The 21,384-nt window shown below is 48.9% G+C and overlaps 1 protein-coding gene and 1 pseudogene across 1 annotated transcript; both read left to right on the top strand.

Annotated features, from left to right (window-relative positions):
* The first annotated feature begins 2,627 nt into the window (after positions 1-2,627).
* TMEM247 (transmembrane protein 247) lies at positions 2,628-6,919 on the top strand. Its single transcript, XM_021701215.1, has 3 exons — positions 2,628-2,768; positions 3,321-3,659; positions 6,731-6,919. The coding sequence occupies exons 1-3, from the start codon at positions 2,652-2,654 to the stop codon at positions 6,917-6,919; spliced, it is 645 nt and encodes a 214-aa protein (XP_021556890.1). The 5' UTR covers positions 2,628-2,651.
* Positions 6,920-20,825: 13,906 nt separating this feature from the next.
* On the top strand, positions 20,826-21,119 carry LOC110590456 (annotated as a pseudogene).
* The last annotated feature ends 265 nt before the right edge of the window (positions 21,120-21,384 follow it).

Raw genomic sequence — 21,384 nt, 5'->3', positions numbered from 1 at the left:
TATAAGATGGAGGTGATGGTGTACCAATTCCAAGGCCTCTCGTGCTCCTTCCATTGCCATGAAAAGAGCATTCCCAGGCTAACCCACTGTTCCCAAGAAGAGGATGAGGGACATGTGGAACGAAGTTGCCTGGGACAAGCCCCCTAGTTGAGCCCAGCCTAGATCAGCCAACTCTTAGATGCCTGAGCTACATAAATGTTTATTGTTTTATATTACTGAGATTCTATAGTTGTTTGATAGATAGCTGGTACAACTGCCCATCGTACTTATTATGCTTTTTAGTACTGGGTGATTTTTAATGACAGTTCATTATTTGATCATACATCTTTGTTTCTTTGGGGAGGTCTCTCCTAGTTAACGCCAGATTTAGCAAATAAAAATACAGGATCTCCACTTAAATTTGAATTTCAGAAAAACAAGGAATACTTTTTTAATATAAGAACATCCCATGCAATTTTTAGGACATATTTATACAAAAAAATTATCTACTTGCAATCCAAATTTAACTGGGCATCCTGTGTTTATCTAGCAATCCTACTTCTAGTGCTTGAGGCAGTATCAACATCTTACTCAGTAACTGTGAGCTGGCTCCCCTGGTCATCATCATAATGGTGGGAGGCAAAAGCCATGGTTTTCAAATTGTAAGATTTGCAAGATGGTAGATCATAAGCACTCTCTTTTCTCCAGTGACAACCCCACCCCTTACGATGATGGTGATGATGATGATTTCTAGCCCCCGCATAGGCAGGTAGTGGGCAAATACACTCTGTTTTCATAACAGGGCTACAGTGCAGTGAAGTGGTAAATCTTGCCCCCATTTATAAATGAGGACACTGAGCCCCAGATGGGTAGAATAACTTTCCCTTGGCCACACAGCTAGTGAGCGTAGTAAAGCTGAAACTCAGATGCAATCCTTTCTTTTTCCATAATGTAATTTTGCCTCCAACTACTGAAAAGGTGTTCTGTCATTTTCACAAATGTGAAGATGGCAAAGTATATCCCCCAGCCTCCCGGCTTCTTTGTTGGTCCCACTCAATCCATTCTGTGAATCCTAGGGGAGTTGTATTCATGTCCCAGGGCTTCCACAACAAAGTACAAAGCACCACAGATTGGGGGGCTTAAACAACAGAAATGTATTTTCTCACAGTTCTGGAGGCTGGATGTCAAGGTGTCAGCAGAGTTGGTTCCTTCCAAAGGCTCTGAGGGAAGGGTCTGTTCCAGCCCTGCAGTCGGTAATTTTGTCTCAACCTGACTGGGCCATGGGTGCCCAAACTACTTCTCGGTGTGTGTGTGTGAGGGTATTTCTGGAAGAGATTAGCATTGGAATTGGTGGGCTGAGTAAAGTAGATGGCCCCACCCAATGTGGATGGGCATCATATAATCCTTTGAGGGCCTAAATAGAATAAAACCCTGGGAGAGGGGCACCTGGGTGGCTCAGTCAGTTAAGCGTCCGACTCTTGATTTCAGCTCAGGTCATGATCTCAGAGTCCTGGGATCGAGACCCCATTGGGTTCTGCACCCAGAAGGGAGTCTGCTTGAGGATTCTCTCTCTCCCTCTCCCTTTGTCCTCCCCCTCTCTTCTCGCTCTCTCTCAAATGAATAAATAAATCTTTAAAAAAAATTTAAAACAGGGCACCTGGGTGGTTCAGTCAGTTGAGCATCCGATTCCTGATTTCGGCTCAGGGCATGATCTCGCAGTCGTGGGATCGAGCCCTGAGTCGGGCTCAGCATTCAGTGTGGAGTCCGCTTCAGATTCTTTCCCCCTCTCCTCTCTTTCCTCCTCTGCCCCTTCCCACTCCCACTTGGTTCTCTCTGCCTGACTGCTTGAGCTATCAGTCTTCTGGCCATGGACTGGGACTTAAACCCGCAGCGCTCCTGCCTATTAGACCCTTGGACTAGGACTGGAATTTACACCACCAGGTTTCCTGGGGCTCCCACTCACACACAGCAGATCATGACACTCCCGCTCAGCCTCTACAAGCGCATGAGCCAATTTCTTATAATAAATCATATATATATGTTCTGTTTCTCTGGAGAACACTGATAAAACAACACCTCTCTCCTTGGTTTGTAGATGGTCATCTTCTCCCTTATGTTCACTCCATCTTCCTTTGTGCATGTCCGTGCCCAAATTTCCTCTTCTTGCAAGCACATCAGTCATATTGGATTAGAACCTACCCTAATGACCTCATTTTAACTTACTCACTTCTAGAAAGGCCCTAGCTCTAAATAAGGTCACATTCTAAGGTACTGGGTGTTAGGGCTTCAATATATGAATTTGGGGGCAGACACGATTCAGCCTAAAACAGGATTTGAGGAGCTAACTGTAACCCATCCCAATACAGTCTGCCTTTAAAAGAGGGACCCAAGGGAGGAGATTTCCAACGATAGAACTCTGGATTTCAAGTGGTGGAATTTTAGTGTCTAAAGCAGTCCCTAGGGTGGCAAAGGCCCATCCTACAGTTCCTAATAATGGGCCTCAAAGATGTGTCATAGCCTCTGCCAGAGGGGCCCTAGCAACTAGTAGAACGTGGGTTATTATGAGGACAGGGGATTGTGATGGTGGCCCAGCTGTGGAATCTGGTGAGACCAAATGTTAGTACCTTAAAAGATATCCTTTGGCCCCAATTGGCAGCATTGTGGTTTTCTGGATGGCAGCAGAAGACCGAGAAATGATGGAAGCCCGGGGAGCAGGAGAAAGCTGCCCAACTTTCCCCAAGGCGGTGCCTGATGACCCCATGTCTGAAGGGAAATCAAGGGCTTCTTTGGTAAGGGGGGGGGGGCCTCGTTTCACTGCCCCCACCTGTCCCTACATGGGGAGGAGAGTATCGTGGGGACATGTGATAGGAGCTGAGTGCTAGGAGATCCCAGAGAGCTGCGAAGAAGAGCAAGTCATGTGCACCCCACCCCCACAACTGGCCCCCGGCTGTCACCAGGGACTAGGTAGCCCTTAATAAGATTGTGAAGTCACTCGAGGCTGGTCCCATTCAGGGCCCTGTCCTCCCTCTGTGAAAGGGACCTGGCTCCCCCATAGCCCTTGTGTTGGTCCCCTACATTTAGGTTCCTCCCTCTGTAGCCCCAGGAGGACTGGGTGGTCTAATTGTCTCAAAGTTAGATAGAGTGGGGGTGGGAAAGTTACCAGGAACTCCTCAAGCCACCCCTTGCAACTTGAGGGCACCTTTCCTTCATGTCAGGGCGCCCTCCCCTTCCCTATAACTCCCAGTGAGTGCACCTCTGGGTAGAACTCAGCCTAGATCCTTACAGGGCCAGCCCCAGGCCCGCTCTTCACTGTCCCCTGAATCGCCCCTTCACTGCTCCAGGAGGCAGAGTCCCCGAAGCCAGACTCTTCCCACGACCGCCTGGAGGAGATGGAAGCTTGCGAGGACGGAGGCTGCCCAGGGCCACCCAAGTCACCTTCCTCCAAGGCCAGCTCCACCACCAAGGGCCAGGCGGGCGACGGACCTGAACTCGGGGAGCTGCCCCCCGCTCCGGCCGCCCCGGAGACCCCGCGGGCCGAGCGCAACACCGAGCTGGAGCTGGAGAAAGTGCGCATGGAGTTCGAGCTCACGCGGCTCAAGTACTTGCACGAGGAGAACGAGCGCCAGCGGCAGCATGAGGAGGTGATGGAGCAGCTGCAGCAGCAGGTGACGCCCCGCCTGGTAGGTGACCGGGAAGTAGGCGACCCGAGGGTCAGGGGCACCCGTCCCTGCCCTGCAGGGGGAGCCCACTGACCTGCTTTGCCCCTGCATCCCTCCTGGGTCCAGAGATGGGCTGCCGGCTGCTTCGGAGGTTCCTGCTGAGCTGAGATCAGAGGTCCCTGCTGAGCTGAGATCGACTCTTTAAGGAGAGCGGACCCTGGGAGGGGCCCCGGAACTACCCGCCCACCCGCCTGCCCTGCCCACCGCTTTCCTTCTCAGGGAAAAGTCCTCCACGTTTCCTGTGACTGGACTTCCTCCATTCTCTAGTCCTCTCTTCATCTCGTTTAAGAGATGGGAGCCCTACGGCAGTCTGCCCAGGGATTTTGATAAAACCATCACCCCTCCCCCGCCCTTATCAGAGCTGCATTTGTTCTGTTGGATTACTCTGTCTTGTTGCCATCTAAAATTTAGACATCTCTAGCCAGGAAATGGACCACTCTCCCCTAATCTGTATTAAATGGGGGATGAGAAAGCCTAGTTTCAGTCAAATGGGATGGGAAATGCTTAGCCCTGTGAGACCGGGCCACTCTAAGTCCTAAATAACGAAAAGATGCCATTGTTGAAAGCATGTTGCCTGGGCTTTAAAATCAGTCCCGGTTAAAACTCTGGCTCTACCATGTATAAACCGCATGATATTGGGCAAGTTACGAATCCTCCTTCAGCCTAGGTGTGCTCGTCTAGAAAGTAGTCCCTGCCTCATAGGGCCCTATCGAGGAGTGAGGGGGCATGCATGTGAGGCACTTTGTGATGAGCCTGGCACATTAGGTAAGCACTCAATAAATGTTAGCTATTACCATTTTTATGTACTCATGCAATTCACTTCTTGACCCAAATGCAACAACTTACATTCATCACTTTTCAATTTTATTGGAATGTAATGTATTAGCTATGCTTCCCAGCTCTGAGTCATCCTCACTTCTGAGAAACTTGCCTTCTGTCTTTATCCAAGTCATTGCTATAATTGTTGAGGAGGATATGACCTAAAGTAAATACCACTAAAAGATCTCCCTACAGGTTAGCAATGTTCCATTAATCAGCACCCTTGGGTTACATTTTATCCAGCTCACATTTCTCTACCTTGTCCAAAAAACTATCTTGAGACACCCTGTCAGATGGTTTCCCAGAATTAAGATATTACGCTACCTATAGCATTTCCCTAATTGACTGGTCCTTTTTTTTTTTTTTTTTTAAGAAAAGGAGATTGGTTTTGCATGATTTGTTTTCAGTGAACACATGCTGGGTTTTAACAATTATCTTTTTTTTTCTTGCTCACAAAATACCTGCTTAATTATACACTGAATGGTTTTGCTGAGCCAAGTCAAGCTTATTGACCTGGGATCTCCGGAATCCATCCTTTTTCCCCTCCTTTTAAAAATCTAGAAAATATTTGTTCGTCTCTAAGATTCTGGCACATTTCCTGAGATTTTTTTTTTGTTTCTCACTAATAAGTTCCATTTCCAAGCTTGGGGTTTTGTTCTCAGTATCGTGGGATAAAATGTGTCCCGAGTTCGAACCTGAAAATCCTTAAAGCACCTGTGGTTAAGATATTATGCCTTTGCTCTATGCCTCCTTCTAACCATATTTGTTTTCCTTTTTTTAGTTTGAAAATCTTACTCTTGTTGGATGAGCTGGAAGCCTTTGGTGTATAGTCTTATCAGCTGTCTGTCTTCTGCTCAAAAGATAGACCATTGAAAATGTTGTGAAAAGTCTAAAAGGTCTCACAAACGCATGTTTGGTTGTCAAAATCATAGTTATCACCCATGAGCATTTCAGACTAGAAACACATGCTGGCTGCTTTGGGCGGCAAAAGTCCACAGACCACCCGCTCAGCCACCCCTCCCCCCCCGCCCCACTAGAACCCTGGGTTTCTTCCTCTGGTCTTTAACCCGCCTTGCTATTCACCTTAGAAATGGCATCACTGGAGTCATTTTCTGCCCCCTCGGGTTTATTGATTTGCCCTCACATTTTCTGTAGTTGTGCAAACAATGGTGTGTCCACAACCCCAGTCTTTGGTAATCGTTTACAAAGTGTTTTATGTTTTGTCCATTTATTGGCAGGTGGAAAGCTGACTTGATGTTTAAGCCCCCTCCCCACTCTCTCTTTTTCTGGATGAATGGGTGGGTAGATAGATTTCACTGTACTGAAAACTACCTCTGTGAGTATGTTTCTAGCTAGCTTAGGGCATCCCGGTCCCTGCCATGTGCCTGCTTACAAAAAGCATGGCATGATTTTAAAAGATATTTTAAAGAATAAACCATGGGTGATGCCTTCTTAACTATAGATCAAAATAGTTACGTCAGCTTTTGCTATGCTTATATGTTGATGCTTTCCACAGTTAAAATGGGGGCTTGTTGGACCTCAATTATATAGATTCCAGAAATGAGCAATATGCAGGCAGAATCAGCTAGACAACTCAAGCTGCTTTCCCCAGGCTCGATACTGGGAGGGTTCAGGGGGGCCCTATCACCTGTCTCTGACCACCCGTCCCCCAGGGAGACCCAACCTCAGGCCAGTAGACCACAGACAGATCCTGTGAGACATTTGCCAGGACAAAGAGAGTCAGAAACAGGCATTTGTGCCCAAGGGACACCCTCTCATTGTGCCACTGTGCAGAGAACAAGGCTGAGTGTCAGGGCAAGCCATCCAGAGAACATTCCCAAGACCGGCGTGCAGATCTGGGGATCTCAGAGTCAGAGAGAGTCTGCCACCTGCGTGACTCAGAGGCAGCAGAGACCGCGGAGAAAGGATGGTGTTGCCTGGTGCCGGAGTCAGGAGGGATAAGGGCAGACTGAAGAAGTGAAAGCCCACGAGGTCCCTCTATGTGCCCATGACCTTGCTAGGAATGTTTCATTCTTGGCCCACTCTTCCTCCCATAGTCTGTGAGGGGGGCACGGTGACCCTTCCCTCAGGTGAGGAGGATGACCTGCTCAAGGTCAAATTCCAGAAGGGACAGGAGCAGGACTGACACCCAGACCTGCCTGGCCACCGAGCAGTGAAGTTTGGCCAGCGACACTCTCTTCTTTCCCCCACAGTTCTCGGGAGGCCTCCAGGACCTCCTGCTCCCCCAGAACCAGTTTGCCATGTTCCTGTACTGCTTCATCTTTATACACATAATCTATGTCACCAAGGAGATGATCTTCTTTCTCTTCTCCAAGCACTACCTGTTCTGCATCGCGGCCATTTTGCTCTGTTTGATTAAAACTTTATGGTCATACTTCTAGGTGCTCTTCTCCCTCCATCACTGGGAACCCCCATGCTAGCGGGTCGCTAGGACACAATCCAAGTTAGCCCCTGGCCTCCATCCCTCCTCCTTCCCTCACATGAGCCTCCCTCCAATCAGAGCTTGCTGTTAGGAAAGGCTCTGCTGTCAACCATTTACACTTTAGTGGGAAGAAATGTGTTCAGGCCTTGTACGAAGCCTGAGTTCTCAGTGTGGATGAAGATGCTTTGTGCCCTGAGGGGAGGGTTTCAGAAGTGACCAAGCTAGGGAGGTATCTAGAGGGAGAAGTGGTTTGGGGTTTCTAGAATCACAGAAATCGTATCATGACCAGGTTGGTTTAGGATCCACCACATCTACTCACTTGCACAGATCTTCTCTGAGGTGTGGGGTGCTGTGGTAGGCTTGGGGGTAAGTCCCCCCAAAGATGTGCACATCCCAATGCCCGGAACCTGTGAATATATTACCTTATATAGCAAAAGAGACTTGAAAAGGTGATTAAGTTAAAGACCTTACAATGGGGAGATGAGCCTGGATTATTCTACAGTCCCAATTAAGGCAGTCCCTGACCAGTGAAATTGCTCTAGGAAATCAGAGAAGACCCAGACTGCTTTTTGCCCCACTTTCTTAGCACTCGGCTTTTATTCTCCTCACACATGGCCTTCAGCCTCATGATCTTAAAATGGCTGCTGTAGCTCCAGGTATCAAATCCACAACTCCAGGTCAGAAAAGAGAGGGAAAAGCAGGGGCTGCTTTTAAAAGCTTTCTAGGAAGACTCACTTAGAGACTTCAGCTTACATCTCATTGGTCAGATTGGGTCATGGGGCTGCTCCTAGCTGCAGGGCATCTGAGGGGGTAAGTTTTTCACCTGGGCACTGTTGCAGCCTTGAACAAAATTAGGATTCTGACAGTGTGGGGAGAGAGAGGGATGGATATTGAATAAGCGAATAACTATGTCTACCATGGTAGACTTAGACCTAGCTTGCAATCCCCCAGCCCCGCGCCAGTCTTGGTGGGGGTAAGACACCGGGCAGGGCATGGGGTGTAGCCAATCCAGGCCTGGCCCACTGCAGCACTACTGCCCTAAGCCTTCATTTACCACAGCAGGAAGGCCATGGTTTTCTCTGGACTCATGACTAGAACAGCTCTGCCTTCATCCTGACCTCTGCCTGAGGCCCCAGGATCTTATACATCCAGGTAGCAGCCCGGCCTGGGGCCTGGGACTACAAGGGTACGCCCCTCTGTGCTGAGTGCCCTCAGCAAAGCTGCAAGAGGCAAATTTGCTCCTAGAGTCCCTCCCTCTCCTGAGTCCCAGAGTCCACAGAACGGAGCCCAGTGCCTCCCACCCCCATCTCTCTGGTCAGCCCATGCACACCGAGCTGCTAAAGATTGAGGGTGTAACAGATCCTGCGCGTTACAAAGATCCACTCAGCTTTAGGCCCGACAATCAAACACCAGTAGTAAAGTTTCAGGCAGGCTTAGGGAGGAAAAGAAGGAAGAATCTTTCCTGCTCCCCAGATGGAATCACACAGGTTGTAACCCCAAGCCTGAGGACAATACGAGAGCCCTGGAGACTGTTGGTATCTGCAGGAGGGAAGAGGGGACAGGCTTGGCTCCAAAGGCCACTTCTCAGCCCTGTCTGTTTCTAATCCCACCTTAGCAGGTGACTGCCAGCAAGTTGGTTGAGGTTTCCAGGCTTCACTTGGATGACCTGTAAATTAAACTCTAACTCAGTGGGGGAAAAAAACAGGACCAAAGCCTAGGGTCTGACTTCAGAAATTCTAATTTAATTGATCTGATCTACGGTTCAGTCACTTCAAAATTGCCTGAGCTGATTGCAAAGTGCAGCTGCATTACAAAACCTAAATCCTTGCTACTCAGGATCCGAAGACCAGCCTCTTCAGCATTGCCTGGGGCATCTTAGAAATGTAGCATCCTAGGCCCGCCCACCCCCAACACATCCCAACATCTGGCACAGCCCAGGGTGGCCTGGCGTCTGCCCCTCCTCCCTCTGTGCCTTCAGGAGCCCTTGCTCTGGGCTTCTGAGGAACCAAATGATCTCTCCCAGCACTCAGGGATTTACCAGAAACTTCCGGAATCCCCCCAGGCCTGTCTCTGCCTCTGTCCCTTTTTTGATCTAGCTCCTTTTTGTGTGTGTAGCTTGGGAGAATCTTGCTAATATGCATTCATTCATTATTTAAAGGTTGCCACTGTTCCTTCAGGAAGGTTAAGCATGATTAAAAGATGGGATTTTTCCACAGGGCACAGCAGAAAGCTAGGGCTCCCGCATTTTTAAGCTGTTTTGGCCAAGCCTTGTTGCATAATTTAAAGTCTGTGACTTATTTAGATTTAATTAGCCGAAGGGGCAACAGCTGAGGTTCACTAGTCAGTATTTATTAAGCACCCTCAAAGGGTTTGGGAGCTCTTTAGAGCAAAGAGCAGGATCAGCTTTGGACTCACACATTTCTCACACTAAGCAGGAGGGCTTACAGATCCTGCCAGCAGGTAGCATTTTTGTTTCTCAAGGAGAACAAAGGGGTGGCATCAAAGGGCCTGTGGTCACAGGACAAATGCCCGCAGAAGCCTTCTCCTCAGCCCCGAGTCGGTGGGGTGAGCCCCGTCACAGGGCTGTAGTGACAGGTAAGTAAATGGAGAGCCATACAAGTGAGAGGTGCTAGTAAAGAGAGGAGCAAGAAATGTGTAGAGATCACCACCAGACCCGAAGAGCCAGGTGAAGTGGAGAGGACAGGCTCCCGATTTGTGGGGCCCACTGCAAAAGGACAATGCCAGATCCCATGTTGAAAACCTATTAAGAATTTCAAGGCTGCGGCAGCAGAGCCTGAAACCAAATGTGCCCTCCACCCCCATGATGGCGGGGGGGGGGGGGATCCCCCTGAGCACAGCTGGTGCCACAGCCCCAGTGGTTGGCCCATGAGGCCAGCCCTGGAGGTAGACGGAGGAGACCCTCAGGGTATGGCTCCTTTTGTGATGCTTCTCAATCCCACCCTGAGAGAGAATATATCCCTGGCTACCCTATCGGCCAGAGGGAGGGCAGTGGGTTCCGTGCCCTTTGAAAAGGTGTGGGGACCCCTGGAGCAGACCCAGGGGTGGAGGAGGCTGCGTCTGGTGATCTGTGGGGAGGACAGGCCTTCTCTCGGGCCAAGTGGGCCCCTTGTCCAACCTCCAGCTCTAGAAGCCCAGTCTGACTGAGCAGGAGGCGGCTCCAGGCTGTCAGGCCCTGCTCCAGGCCCGCAGCTGCAAATCACAGGGCTGAGGAAACCCCAGGCTTTCCGACTCTGACTCTAGGGCATTACCCCTCCTGGCCTCTGCCCCCAGCCCATTCAGCCGATCACTTTTCTCTGGGCCAGAAAATCCCAAAATAAGAGAATAAAGTTACACTCTTTACCCCTATGAGCCTCTCTTGTATCAAATGACACAGTCGCTTTCCCTCAAACTTCTCATCAAAGGAGGCTTTGTAGGGTCCTGGCGCAGAGAGCAGGCCTTGGAAGACGGCCACCAAAGCCGTGCAGAAAGTGCTGAGCAAGGCAACCCTGGATTGAGAAGGGGGTTGCTGGGGCGGGGTGTTTCAGGAGCTGCTCTCCAGCCCAGGAAGGGCCAGTGCGGGACCTCCCAAAAGTGGAGCCGCTCTTCTCCCCGGTACCCCGCCCGAGCTCCGGGCGCTGGCTAATAGTGTGGCTGCGGGGAGCCCCCCACTGCTGGAGACGTACCAGTGTTTAACAAATAAATGAACAAGCCAGTGAAGGAAAGGATGCAGTGGGCAACCTGAGAAAGGCTCCGTGAGCTAAAGCATTCTGTGAAGGCTTCCGGGAGAGGGGGGAGGGGCGCACACACTTACTCAGTGCCCCCTGGGGACTCTGCCCTGTCCAGTGCACTCTGTGTCATAGCATTTCATCCAGAGGCCACTCCCCAGGGAGCACTATTACCATCCCCACTTTACATCTGGGAAAACCCACTCAGAGAGGTTCAGGAGTTGCCTGAGCTAACTCAGCCAGAAGGTGGCAGAGACCACGTGTGGCAAGGAGAAGAGCCGAAAGCTGATGTTAAAAAAAAAAAAAATCTATGTCTTGTGTACTTGGGTTTGTGGATGAAGATTCAGAGCTGCTTGGATAACACACATAAAGAATGCTGTTACTGTATTTCAAATGGTATGGTGCGGACCCACTGGGTCTCTCCAAGTATGTATACCTAGGGGTAGTAGCTTCAAAGGTATTGGCTTAAAAAGCTACCTTTTAATTCTACCCAGTTTCTCATTTCCTCCCACCAAAGGCTGTGGAGGGAAATGTCTTTGAGGGGGGACAAGGATCGAAGTCCTCACTCACTGGCCTGTTCCACTCACACCCACCATTTTCTTGAGAGGTGAGTGGGACATCCACGCTCAAAGCCCTGGAGAGCTTCCTCTGGGCCCCACCCGACATCTACTGGGCCCCCCAAGTCAGGTGAGGGAGTCTGCAGCTGGCCCGGGGGTCTTCTCTCTTCAATCAGCCATGCCTGGCTCTGTGAAGACCAGGATACCATGGCAGGTGTATGAAAGAGGAGGGAGGTGGTCAGACCCAGAGAGAAATCTCAGCGTTCACTCTCACTGACGTTTACTTCTGGGTGATATTTGTGTCCTCACAAACACAAAGCACCCCCCCAACTCTCCCACCCAGCCCATTTCAGAACTTGACTGAGTGGGTTCCTAGAAAATGATGAGCTTCGACTGGAAGTCTCTGGAAGCATAGCAAAGTATAGAAAGGTCACCTGCTTTCAGCTATTGGCCTACCTTCAGAGGAACTCCAGATAATTGCCCTAAGCAAACCACACAGTGCAGGACAACCCTGATTCTCAAAACAGATCAGCTAGGGCAGGAGTCAAAACCTGGCATGCCCGGAGGGCCCACGTGGGGCAGATAAAACAGGGAAGCTGGCCAGGTGTGGCTACCCGGAAATGATGAGCCCGTGTGGAGGCAGCCCCCACTCGCCTCCCTCCCACCCATTTTCACCCTGTCAGGATGCTGACCCTGTGTCCAGTTCAAGGACAGCCAGGAATCCAATCTTTTTATGTGATACCTGCTGATAGTGAACTGAGTTGGTTCCTTTTTTTTTTTTTTAATTTTTAAATTGTTTTAGCCAGGGGCACCTGGGTGGCTCAGTCATTAAGCATCTGCCTTCAGCTCAGGTCATGATCCCAGGGTCCTGGGATCGAGCCCCGCATCCGGCTCCCTGCTCTGCGGGAAGCCTGCTTCTCCCTCTCCCACTCCCCCTGCTTGTGTTCCCTCTCTCGCTGTGTCTCTCTCTGTCAAATAAATAAATAAAATCTTTAAAAAAAAATAAATTGTTTTAGCCATACTGTGGACCTAACAAAAGTCCATGGGCCCACTGGCTCAGAGCCTCTGAACTTGCGATGTGATTTCCTTTATGGTAGAGTCTCTGTTTCACTCAGAGACCAGCTAGGGGATTTATTTAAACAGAAAGCTCTCCTGGTACAAAAATAGAACGTGATTCACTCCAGCAGTGTTTAAGCATGGAAGCAGCAGTGAGGGATCTTTCTGCCCTCCACAACTGTCTCGCCTTGAGGTGTTTCAAGACACAGATCTCTTAATGCATTTCAAATCCAGTTAGAGTGGCAAAAATCTAATTTCCCTACAACTTCTTGAAGGAAGATGGGAATTTGGCTCAAGCCTGGATCAGGACTAAAGCAGGGGCAATGCAGTGGGCCTGGAAGTAGGGAAATGAGGCAGGAGAGTGTGTTAGGGGTGGAGGGCAAAGCTGGGTGTCCAGGCTGAGCAAGGTGGAGGGAGGCAGGCAACAGCTCTGTGAGGTTGGTCAGACAGAGTGGTGGGGCCTGGGGAGCAGAGCCAGCTAGAGAGGGGAAGAGGGGGAGGGAGCATCATTGGTTGCCATGGCGACCGAGGAATCAGGAAAGGGGGAGAAAGAGTGAGGGGAATCTCAGAGAAGAGCTATGTTGGGCTGCTGCCTACAACCAGCTCTCTCCTCTCCACCCAGGTACCTTGTCTATGACTCCTTGTCTATGGCTCCCCTCTTATACCTCCGCCACCCGATTTGGCTCATCCCTGGCACAGATAAATATGTTCTCCACTGTCCTGCCCTAAAGCCTATAATTCCACCTTCAGGGCTACGCTTCTTGGATAAGGATTTTTTCATGTTCCATTACAATCCCTCATTAGGAAGGCTAACATCCTGGATACTGATTTCTAGACTCGCCTAGGGAATGAATTTATCACACGGAGCAGGGATCTCCGCTTCAGCCAAGGCATGTCCACCAGTAGGGTTCAGACATAGCTGAACAGATACCACAAACTAGTGGGGCAGACCCCAGACAGGCCAGTCCATAGGACGGCTCCAGTGATGTGCACTGTGTATGTACAGCATTCGTTTCCCCTTGATTTTCTTTCGGGGGAGGGCCGTGTTCCCTAATCTTAGTCAGTGAAGTCCAAGGGGGCTGATTTCTGATCAAGGGTTGGCCCAAGACCCAGACCAGCCAATCAGAGCATTCCATCTCCTGGTCCGAATGATTAGTTTCTGTGCGGACACGTGACGCAAGCCTGACCAATGGGCCTCAAACCTGGGGCTTTTGCTAGAGCTCCTGGGAAGATAAGCTCTGAGCCAGTAGACTGTATATGCACAGGGGCTGGTGGCCATCTTGTTCCACTAGGGGAAAACCTGAGTGAGAATAAAGCTTACAAAGAGAAAAACAGAGCCAAGAGGAGATAAGAAGACACTGACAGGGAGAGACGGGTGGGAAGGAGAAGGAAGGAGAAAGCGAGTCCTTGTTGGCATGATTCGAGCCCCTGGATGTACCGGAAATAAGAGACATCCCTAAAGCTTTTCAGTTGCTGTTAACGTTGATTTGAATTGGGTATCTGTCACTTGGAGCCAAGTGTTCTGAATCACACAAGGGCTTTCCCATTTGGCTAAAGAAAAGAGGATTATATAAGGTGGAACCTGGGATTGGCAATAGCAAATGGAGGAAGTATCATGGCATCTGCTCCCAGCCTGTCTGTGGAGAAAGATGTGGAGATGAACCTAAACCAGTTTAGGTGGAGTTTGGGAGACATGGCGAGAGGTGGAGTTCTCACGTACACAAACTCAGCAGGAGTTTTCTTGAGGGAAAACAGCCCTGCTCTGGGGCACCCTGAGGGGTTGGGGCATCTTGTCCAGAGTTTCCCTTGGCATTGTGGACATTTTGAGCCAGATAATTCTTTGCTTGATGGGGACTGGGGGGTAGGGGGTTGTCCTGTGCATTGCAGGATATTTAGCAGCCTCACTGGCCTCTACCCACAATAACAGGCTCCCCGTTTTGGTTGTGATAATAATAAATGTCTCCAGACATGGCCAAACGTCCCCTGGGGGTCCAAATCGCCCCCAGTTGAGAACCACTGCTCTAGTGTAAACCCCGCCCCACCATCTCCAGTATGATTAATGTCTACAGACTGAAGGCATGACGGGAAGCCAGAGAGATGGGAGAGATGACAGTGGGCCGGAGGAGCCTGGTTCTTGGAGGAGGAGGTGGCATCTGAACTGGGCCACAAAGGATGGGTAGGATTTGGCTAAAGGAGCTAGAAGGACAATGCCCAGACGGAGAGGAGAGGCAAGCCAGCCAAGTAGCCAGCACTGTCGGGGGCTCTCGCTTTCTCTGGCCCTGGTTGGCCCCACAGCACTCCTCTCCACTCTGACTGGTCTGTGAGCACCCTGCCCTGGCCTGCAGAGGCCCTGCACAGAAGAATGAGAAGGAAGTTCTTTCAACAGCTCAAAGGAGGCTGGACCAAAAGGAGAAGGAAGGCTCTGAGAGAAGAGCCTGGACCTGGAGACGGACTGCAGCCAGCGTGCCTGGGTTCGGATCACTGCTGTTGCTGCCCCTGGGCAGAAAGGCCCTGCAGATAGGCGACCACCCCTCAGGGAGGCCCCTCTGCCCAGAGCCCCGCCCCCTCCTGCGAAGAGACCTTCAGAACCTCCAGGACCCACTTGCCCCCAACACTTCCCTTCCTTTGCCCATCCATCCAGCCGTGGACCAGTACAAACCAGGGCGCAGGAGGTCTTGGGATACCCAGAGATCATCACAGGGCACGTATTTGCATGTGGGTCATTTTAAGAGCCTCACAGGATGAGCCCTCAACTTCCACAAGGGCTTTCCCCTGCAAGTGTCCTGCCCGAGGTCACGGAGGTCAGAGGTCATGGTCCAGGGATGCTTCTGGTTCCCCTCCTACTTCCCATTTCACAATCACCCTTCTCCCACCTCTCAAAAGAAAGGCACACCCCTCACCCATCCCAAATCTTACCATGGTGCATTAACTTGGGGAAAAAAATGTATATGGTGCAACAAAGCTGCAGTCTAAATCCTGGTATCCACGTTGAGGAAAGGAATGACTAATGACTGGGCAAATCCATGAGCTTCCAATTCTCTGCTTTCATTCAAAGTGAAGGATCTCTTCAATTGTCAGCAGATAGACTTTTAATGACCCACCCATATGATCTTTGGCATATAACTCAAAAGGAATTTATAAAATTGATTGACAAACTCCTTCTATTCCTTTGTACTTATGTATGTGAAAAGGCTTCTGAGCTCAGCTCTCGCATCTATTAAAACACACACACACACACACACACATGAATGAATTAATGCTGAACCATGACCTCATCTAGCAATGAGTAATATTCATCCATGGATATAGGAACTAATTGGGGCAGGAAAAAAACTTTATCTCGTTAAGAAATGTATTTCCAATTAAGCTTTATTTTTTATGGTTCCTTAGTATCTATTAAAATTCCTAATAGCATTTGCTTTGATTAATTGTATCCTAGTTGTCATGGTACAAATCCAGACAAAATGTTTCCTAACATTTAGAATCTGTGGTCACAGGAAACATAAAAAAATAATGCATTTTATATACATAGCTTTTGGAGGGAAGTATGATAAGGTGATACATAAAAGTCATTCAATCAGGGACGCCTGGGTGGCTCAGTTGGTTGAGCGACTGCCTTCGGCTCAGGTCATGATCCTGGAGTTCCGGGATCGAGTCCCGCGTCGGGCTCCCTGCTTGGTGGGGAGTCTGCTTCTCCCTCTGACCCTCCCCCCTCTCATGCTCTCTCTCTATCTCATTCTCTCTCAAATAAATAAATTAAAAAAATCTTAAAAAAAAAAAGTCATTCAATCATAAAAATATATGAGGATAAATTTCTGTAGGGAAAGTAGAATGAAAATATAAACTGGAGAAGAAAAAGGAAAGATGACATCGTTCCTACTGTTAGGAACTTCACGTGTTTTTTAAAAGGATGGCAGTGGGTATCCAACGCTATAGTATTTCATTTGGAAATATTTTTCAGAGTTCTAAAACAGTTTTATTTTTCAATGGCAATATTTGCACACACCAGAGAGCACACCCTATGTAACTATACTATGAAAAATAAATTGAATGTTTGCTCCTACAAATGTGCAAGGGGGGTACCTAGATTTCCACGATTCTTTTAGGAGTCTGCAAGAAAAACTTTAGACACCCCCCACCACAAGGGCCCCCAAGCCTGGCTCTTGCCTCCAAGGAACGGGGGCCTAGAATGAATGCGAAACCAACAACTTTGAATATGCTCCTAAATCTTGGGAGACTTGAGGGCATTCTCAAAGCTGGGGGGGCTCTCCCTGGCGCTGGGTTGGTGGGAAATGGGCCAAGGAGATCTCCCTCCATCCAATCAATACTTTCCTCCTGTCTTTTTTGTTTTCTCGTTTTATTTTAAGTATTCCTCTAAAATGCCATTCCCTCCACTCCAGATGCCCTGTCAGGTCAGTGTGAGCCCTGGTTTGCCCCTGCTGCCTCCACCTCTGGGTTTCTCTGGGAGCGCCACCCCAGCCCCCACGCCCACTCTGGCTGGGCCCACTTTGCCTGCGTGCACACACACACCCTCCCCCCACTGCTTCCTCCATGTCTCTGTGGCTCTGGGCTCATCCTCACTCCCAGCACGGCCATGAGTTCTCTTATCTGGGTCTCCAGTAAGATGGACATAATAAGTAAGGCAGATGAAATGTGTACAGAGCCTGGCACCGAGCCTGGCCTGCAGCCAGAACTGGGCACCCAGTAGCATTCAGCAAATACTAGCTAAACGTGCGATGAAGTCTGGGCTTCCTAGCGTCCCCCTTCTTGGCGCCCAGGGAACCAAGGAGCGTTCCCAAATCCCCAGGGCTCCTTTAGGTAACCCGCCAAGCAGGCGCGATGAAGATGCCCTCCGCCTCCTGCCACCGCGGGTCCGCTCCGGGCGGCGTGGGGAGCGGTCACGCTCAGGTCACATGACCCTCTCCGCATCTGTCACTTTGGTACACTTACTAAGACAGTCGGGGCGTGTGACTTTCAAACCAGTTTTCTCTCCTCCTCCTTCTCGAGTACGCTGGCCCCTTTCACAACAAGGGACCGTTTCAAAAGTCCAGGACCCTGAAGGGTACGGCTTCAAATGCTATGATTTAAGGGCTGGGAAAGAAAGAAAGGAAGGGAGTGGGAAAAAAGAATCCGAGATCGAAAACCATGCTTAAGCCCCGTTCTTTAAAATCTTTTCTGCCAAAGCAATTTGGCATAGGTATTAAAGAGTCGTTTAAAAATCATCGTATTCTTTTTTTTTTTTTTTTTTAAGATTTTTTTTATTTATTCCTGAGAGAGAGAGAGACAGAGGCAGAGGGAGAAGCAGGCTCCCCGCAGAGCAGGGAGCCCGATGTGGGACTCGATCCCAGGACCCTGGGATCATGACCTGAGCCGAAGGCAGACGCTTAACCGACTGAGCCACCCAGGCGTCCCAAAATCATCGTATTCTTAACCCCTTAATTCCAATTCTAGGATGCTTGTCTATGGAAATAACATAAACTGGAGCGAAGGTTTAGGTACGCAAAAATCACTTTCTTGTTACAGAAGCTAAAAAATATATATGATGAACTTGAATAGATTAGGGTATAAAAGAACAGTACTCAGGTGTTTAAAATGGTGATTTTTCAAGAATTTGTCATGGCATGGAAAATGCATGGAAAAAATGACCATGGGGAATATTTGTTGAGCACTTCCTATGTGCCAGATGTTCTGCTAAATGGTTTATATAGATTGATTCTTACCCCATACGAGACAGATTCTGTCATTATCCTTCTTCTAAAAACTGTGGCCTGGAGGAGGAACTTGCCTAAGGTTGACTAGCAAATAAAGTGTGAAAATTGAGGCATAGAGTTTAACCAAAGGGCTTAACTGAGCAAGTGGCAGAAACAGGATTTAAACTCAAGGACTCTGAACCGGGCCTCCAGCCTCTTAACTCCCATGCTCTTAACTACCTGCCACAGTAGAAAGGAATCAGGATGCAACTCTGTGCATGCACCAATAGGCCAGTAATGTGTATGCACACACATGCCCCCCCCCCATATATGCACAGAAAAATAATGGAAGGACAGACTCTACGTTTTCACAATGGTATCTCTCAGTGGAACAATTACCTGTGATTTAAATTTGCTTTATACTACTCTGGATCTTTAAATTTTTCAACAAAGTGTGTGTATTAATTTAACAAGTAGACAAAATGCTATATACAGATTGATTCCACTAAAAAGCCATGTGCTAATTGCAACACTGTTTATTATAATAAAAACTTGAAAATAACTCAAATGTCAATTACTGTTTGAATAGTTAAATCAATTACAAAACGTATTAGGTAAAATAATCTGTTGGCATTGAAAATGAGGTTTATAAAGACCAAGCAATTCTATATATGAGGAGAAAAATGGTAGGCATATCATGCAAAATTATTTGAATATCACTGTGAAATATGAAAAAAAGAAAATAACTGTATCAGGATGGTAAAATTATATGTGATTTATAAAAAATCTTGACTTCTATAATGTTTTTCTATTTCTTGTATGATAAAAATTTTTCACTGAGTTAAAGTTCAGTCATTAAAATTAGCATGGAACACATAAGCATCTCTTTTGCCTTTGTTTTATTTCAATTCACTGCCAAAACACCCCTATGAGAATAGGCATTTTCTCTACCATTTTACTGATTGGAAAATTAAGGCATAGAAAAGGTGAGTTACTTTGGGGTGCCTGGGTGGCTCAGTCATTAAGCATCTGCCTTCGGCTCAGGTCATGATCCCAGGGTCCTGGGATCGAGTCCCGCATCGGGCTCCCTGCTCCGCGGGGAGCCTGCTTCTCCCTCTCCCACTCCCCCTGCTTGTGTTCCCTCTCTCTCTGTGTCTCTATCTGTCAAAAAAATAAAATCTTAAAAGAAAAGGTGAGTTACTTTGCTAACGTAGCCAATGAATGGCAACCCTGGAAATAGAACCCAGGCCTGCAATCTCCCACCCCAGGACTCTGGCCTATAAACAACACGGATTCCCTTATGGAAGGACTGCATGGTGCTATGTAGAGAATAGAAACCACTATTATTAAGACCTCAAACTGAGATCCAAGTCTGGATTGTCTCCAGTGGGCAAGAGCCTGAAGACAGGAAGCATGATGCCTTCTTGGTGCTCTCTGTATCCCAAGTGGGACTGCCTAAGGCCTAACTAAGCTTTCTCCCACCACTCTCCAAACCCTTCCACCCACACGCACACCACACCCACCCAGCCTGGTCTGCAAATGCAGGCTAGAAACATGCCTTGCCCTTGGTTGGAGAGAGACCAGTAGATTTGCAGTTTATCCTCGCCCGTGCGAGGGGACAGCCCTGCCCATGGCCCCATAAGAGGGGCAGGGATCCCAGAGGCTAGCATGTGTGGCACCAGGTAAGCACGAGAAGGAAGCCTGGAAAGAGAGATCAGAGGAGATCAAGGGTCAGCAATAGTGGGTGAAGCCAGCAGTGGGAAGCTGGGGGTCTGAGGAGTCCCAGGGAACTTGGTCATGAGGCCCTGGTTCTTCACTTAACAGATGGAGATGTGACCCTGGCGGGTCACACAACAACCAGAGAGAGTAGGAGTAAGTCTAATCCAAAGCCCAAGGGACTCAGTGGAAGACCAGGTTATGATTCCATAGAGCCAGGCTTTATTCATTCAAGATATATCCAGTGCCATCCTGTTTACCAGATCTTTCTGTTCTTATAGGGCCAGAGTCAGTACCTTATCTCCAATTCCACCCCTCTTGGGGGTCAGTGACCCTCATGGCTCAAGGTGGGAAAAAATCTGGCAAGTCACAGGAGAGGGGGCAGCTCCCTTTCCAGGAAAACAAACCCAATCTCCAAAATACATGAGACAAACCAAAGGGGTGAGAGTCCAAGGGTGTGTCCAAGTCTGAGGATTCCAGAGCCCAGTGGGCGAAGAAAGGTTCCAGAAGGCAGGAGGAGTCAGGAAGAGACAGGAGTTGAGTGGTCTAGAAGAGGGACATGCTGTAAAGAGCCAAGAGAAAACCGGAAGATTCTGTAAGTATGGTGACAGCACAAAACGCTAAGAAGTGGGGCTAAGCCCAGGTTTCGCAGTCCCTATGGCAGGGAAGCGTCCCTGATAAGGAGAAAGGGAGGAGGGAATTTGGATAGAGCTATGTGTGCAAATAATACATTTAAGTTCTGGCTACTGAAGACAAAGCTGACATTAATGGTACTTTCTGTAAGGAAAGGGATGTCATTGGCCCCGGAATGCTGCAGGGAGCTTTTCAGGAGAAAGAAAAATAAAAAGTGTTGCCTAGAAAGAGACCTGTCCCGCTGTCTGAACTGGCTGATGACTGCGTACTTGCTTTCCTATTTCTGTGGGGTCTGAGCAGTTTCTTTGGAACAAAGAAGGGGAGGGGCACGTGCTGTCCTGGGGACCTAACGGAAAAGCTGGTGCATTTTACACAGTTAAATGAGCTCTTGTCCCTCTTCTGCCGCCCCTGGCACTGCTTGTGGGCTCTCTCACCGCAAACCTGGTACCCTTTTGTGAAGCGGCAGCCGAGGAGACTCCACGCTCCCCATGGCCAAGGAAAAGCCCCAGGAAGGAGTCAAGACTGAGAACCACCATCACGTTGATGTGAAGGTGGCCAGCAGGATGGTTCCATGGTGCACTGTAACATTAAGAGGCATATACAGCACTTAGTAAACTAATGAAAGCCTATCGCCAACGACAGGGCTTGTCAATGAGGCAGATCAGATTCCGATTTGGCAGGCAGCCAATTAAGGAAACAGACAAGCCTGCACGGTTGGACTGGAAACAGAGGAGGAAGATACATTGGCTGTGTCCCAGCAGCAGACGGGAGGTGTCTACTAAAATGGGAACCTGCTGCTCTACTCCAGAACTCTGATTCTGCAGGCCAAGAAGACATTTGCAGTTAAAAACTGTGATTTGGGTCCATCACATCCTGACTCGTACAGTATAGCTTTCTCTAGTCTTCCATTTCCCCTCCCCATTCCTTTCCTGAACATCAAATGTGTATGTGCACAAGCATATTGCGTTTTGTTGTTTTTTTTTTAACTAAATGGCCAGTGGTATGTTTTGATCGACAGCAAAGGGAGATGAGGTGGGGAAAAATACT

Source organism: Neomonachus schauinslandi, chromosome 10, assembly GCF_002201575.2.
Source record: "Neomonachus schauinslandi chromosome 10, ASM220157v2, whole genome shotgun sequence".
NCBI lineage: Eukaryota > Metazoa > Chordata > Mammalia > Carnivora > Phocidae > Neomonachus > Neomonachus schauinslandi.
This window is presented reverse-complemented; position numbering and strand designations above follow the sequence as displayed.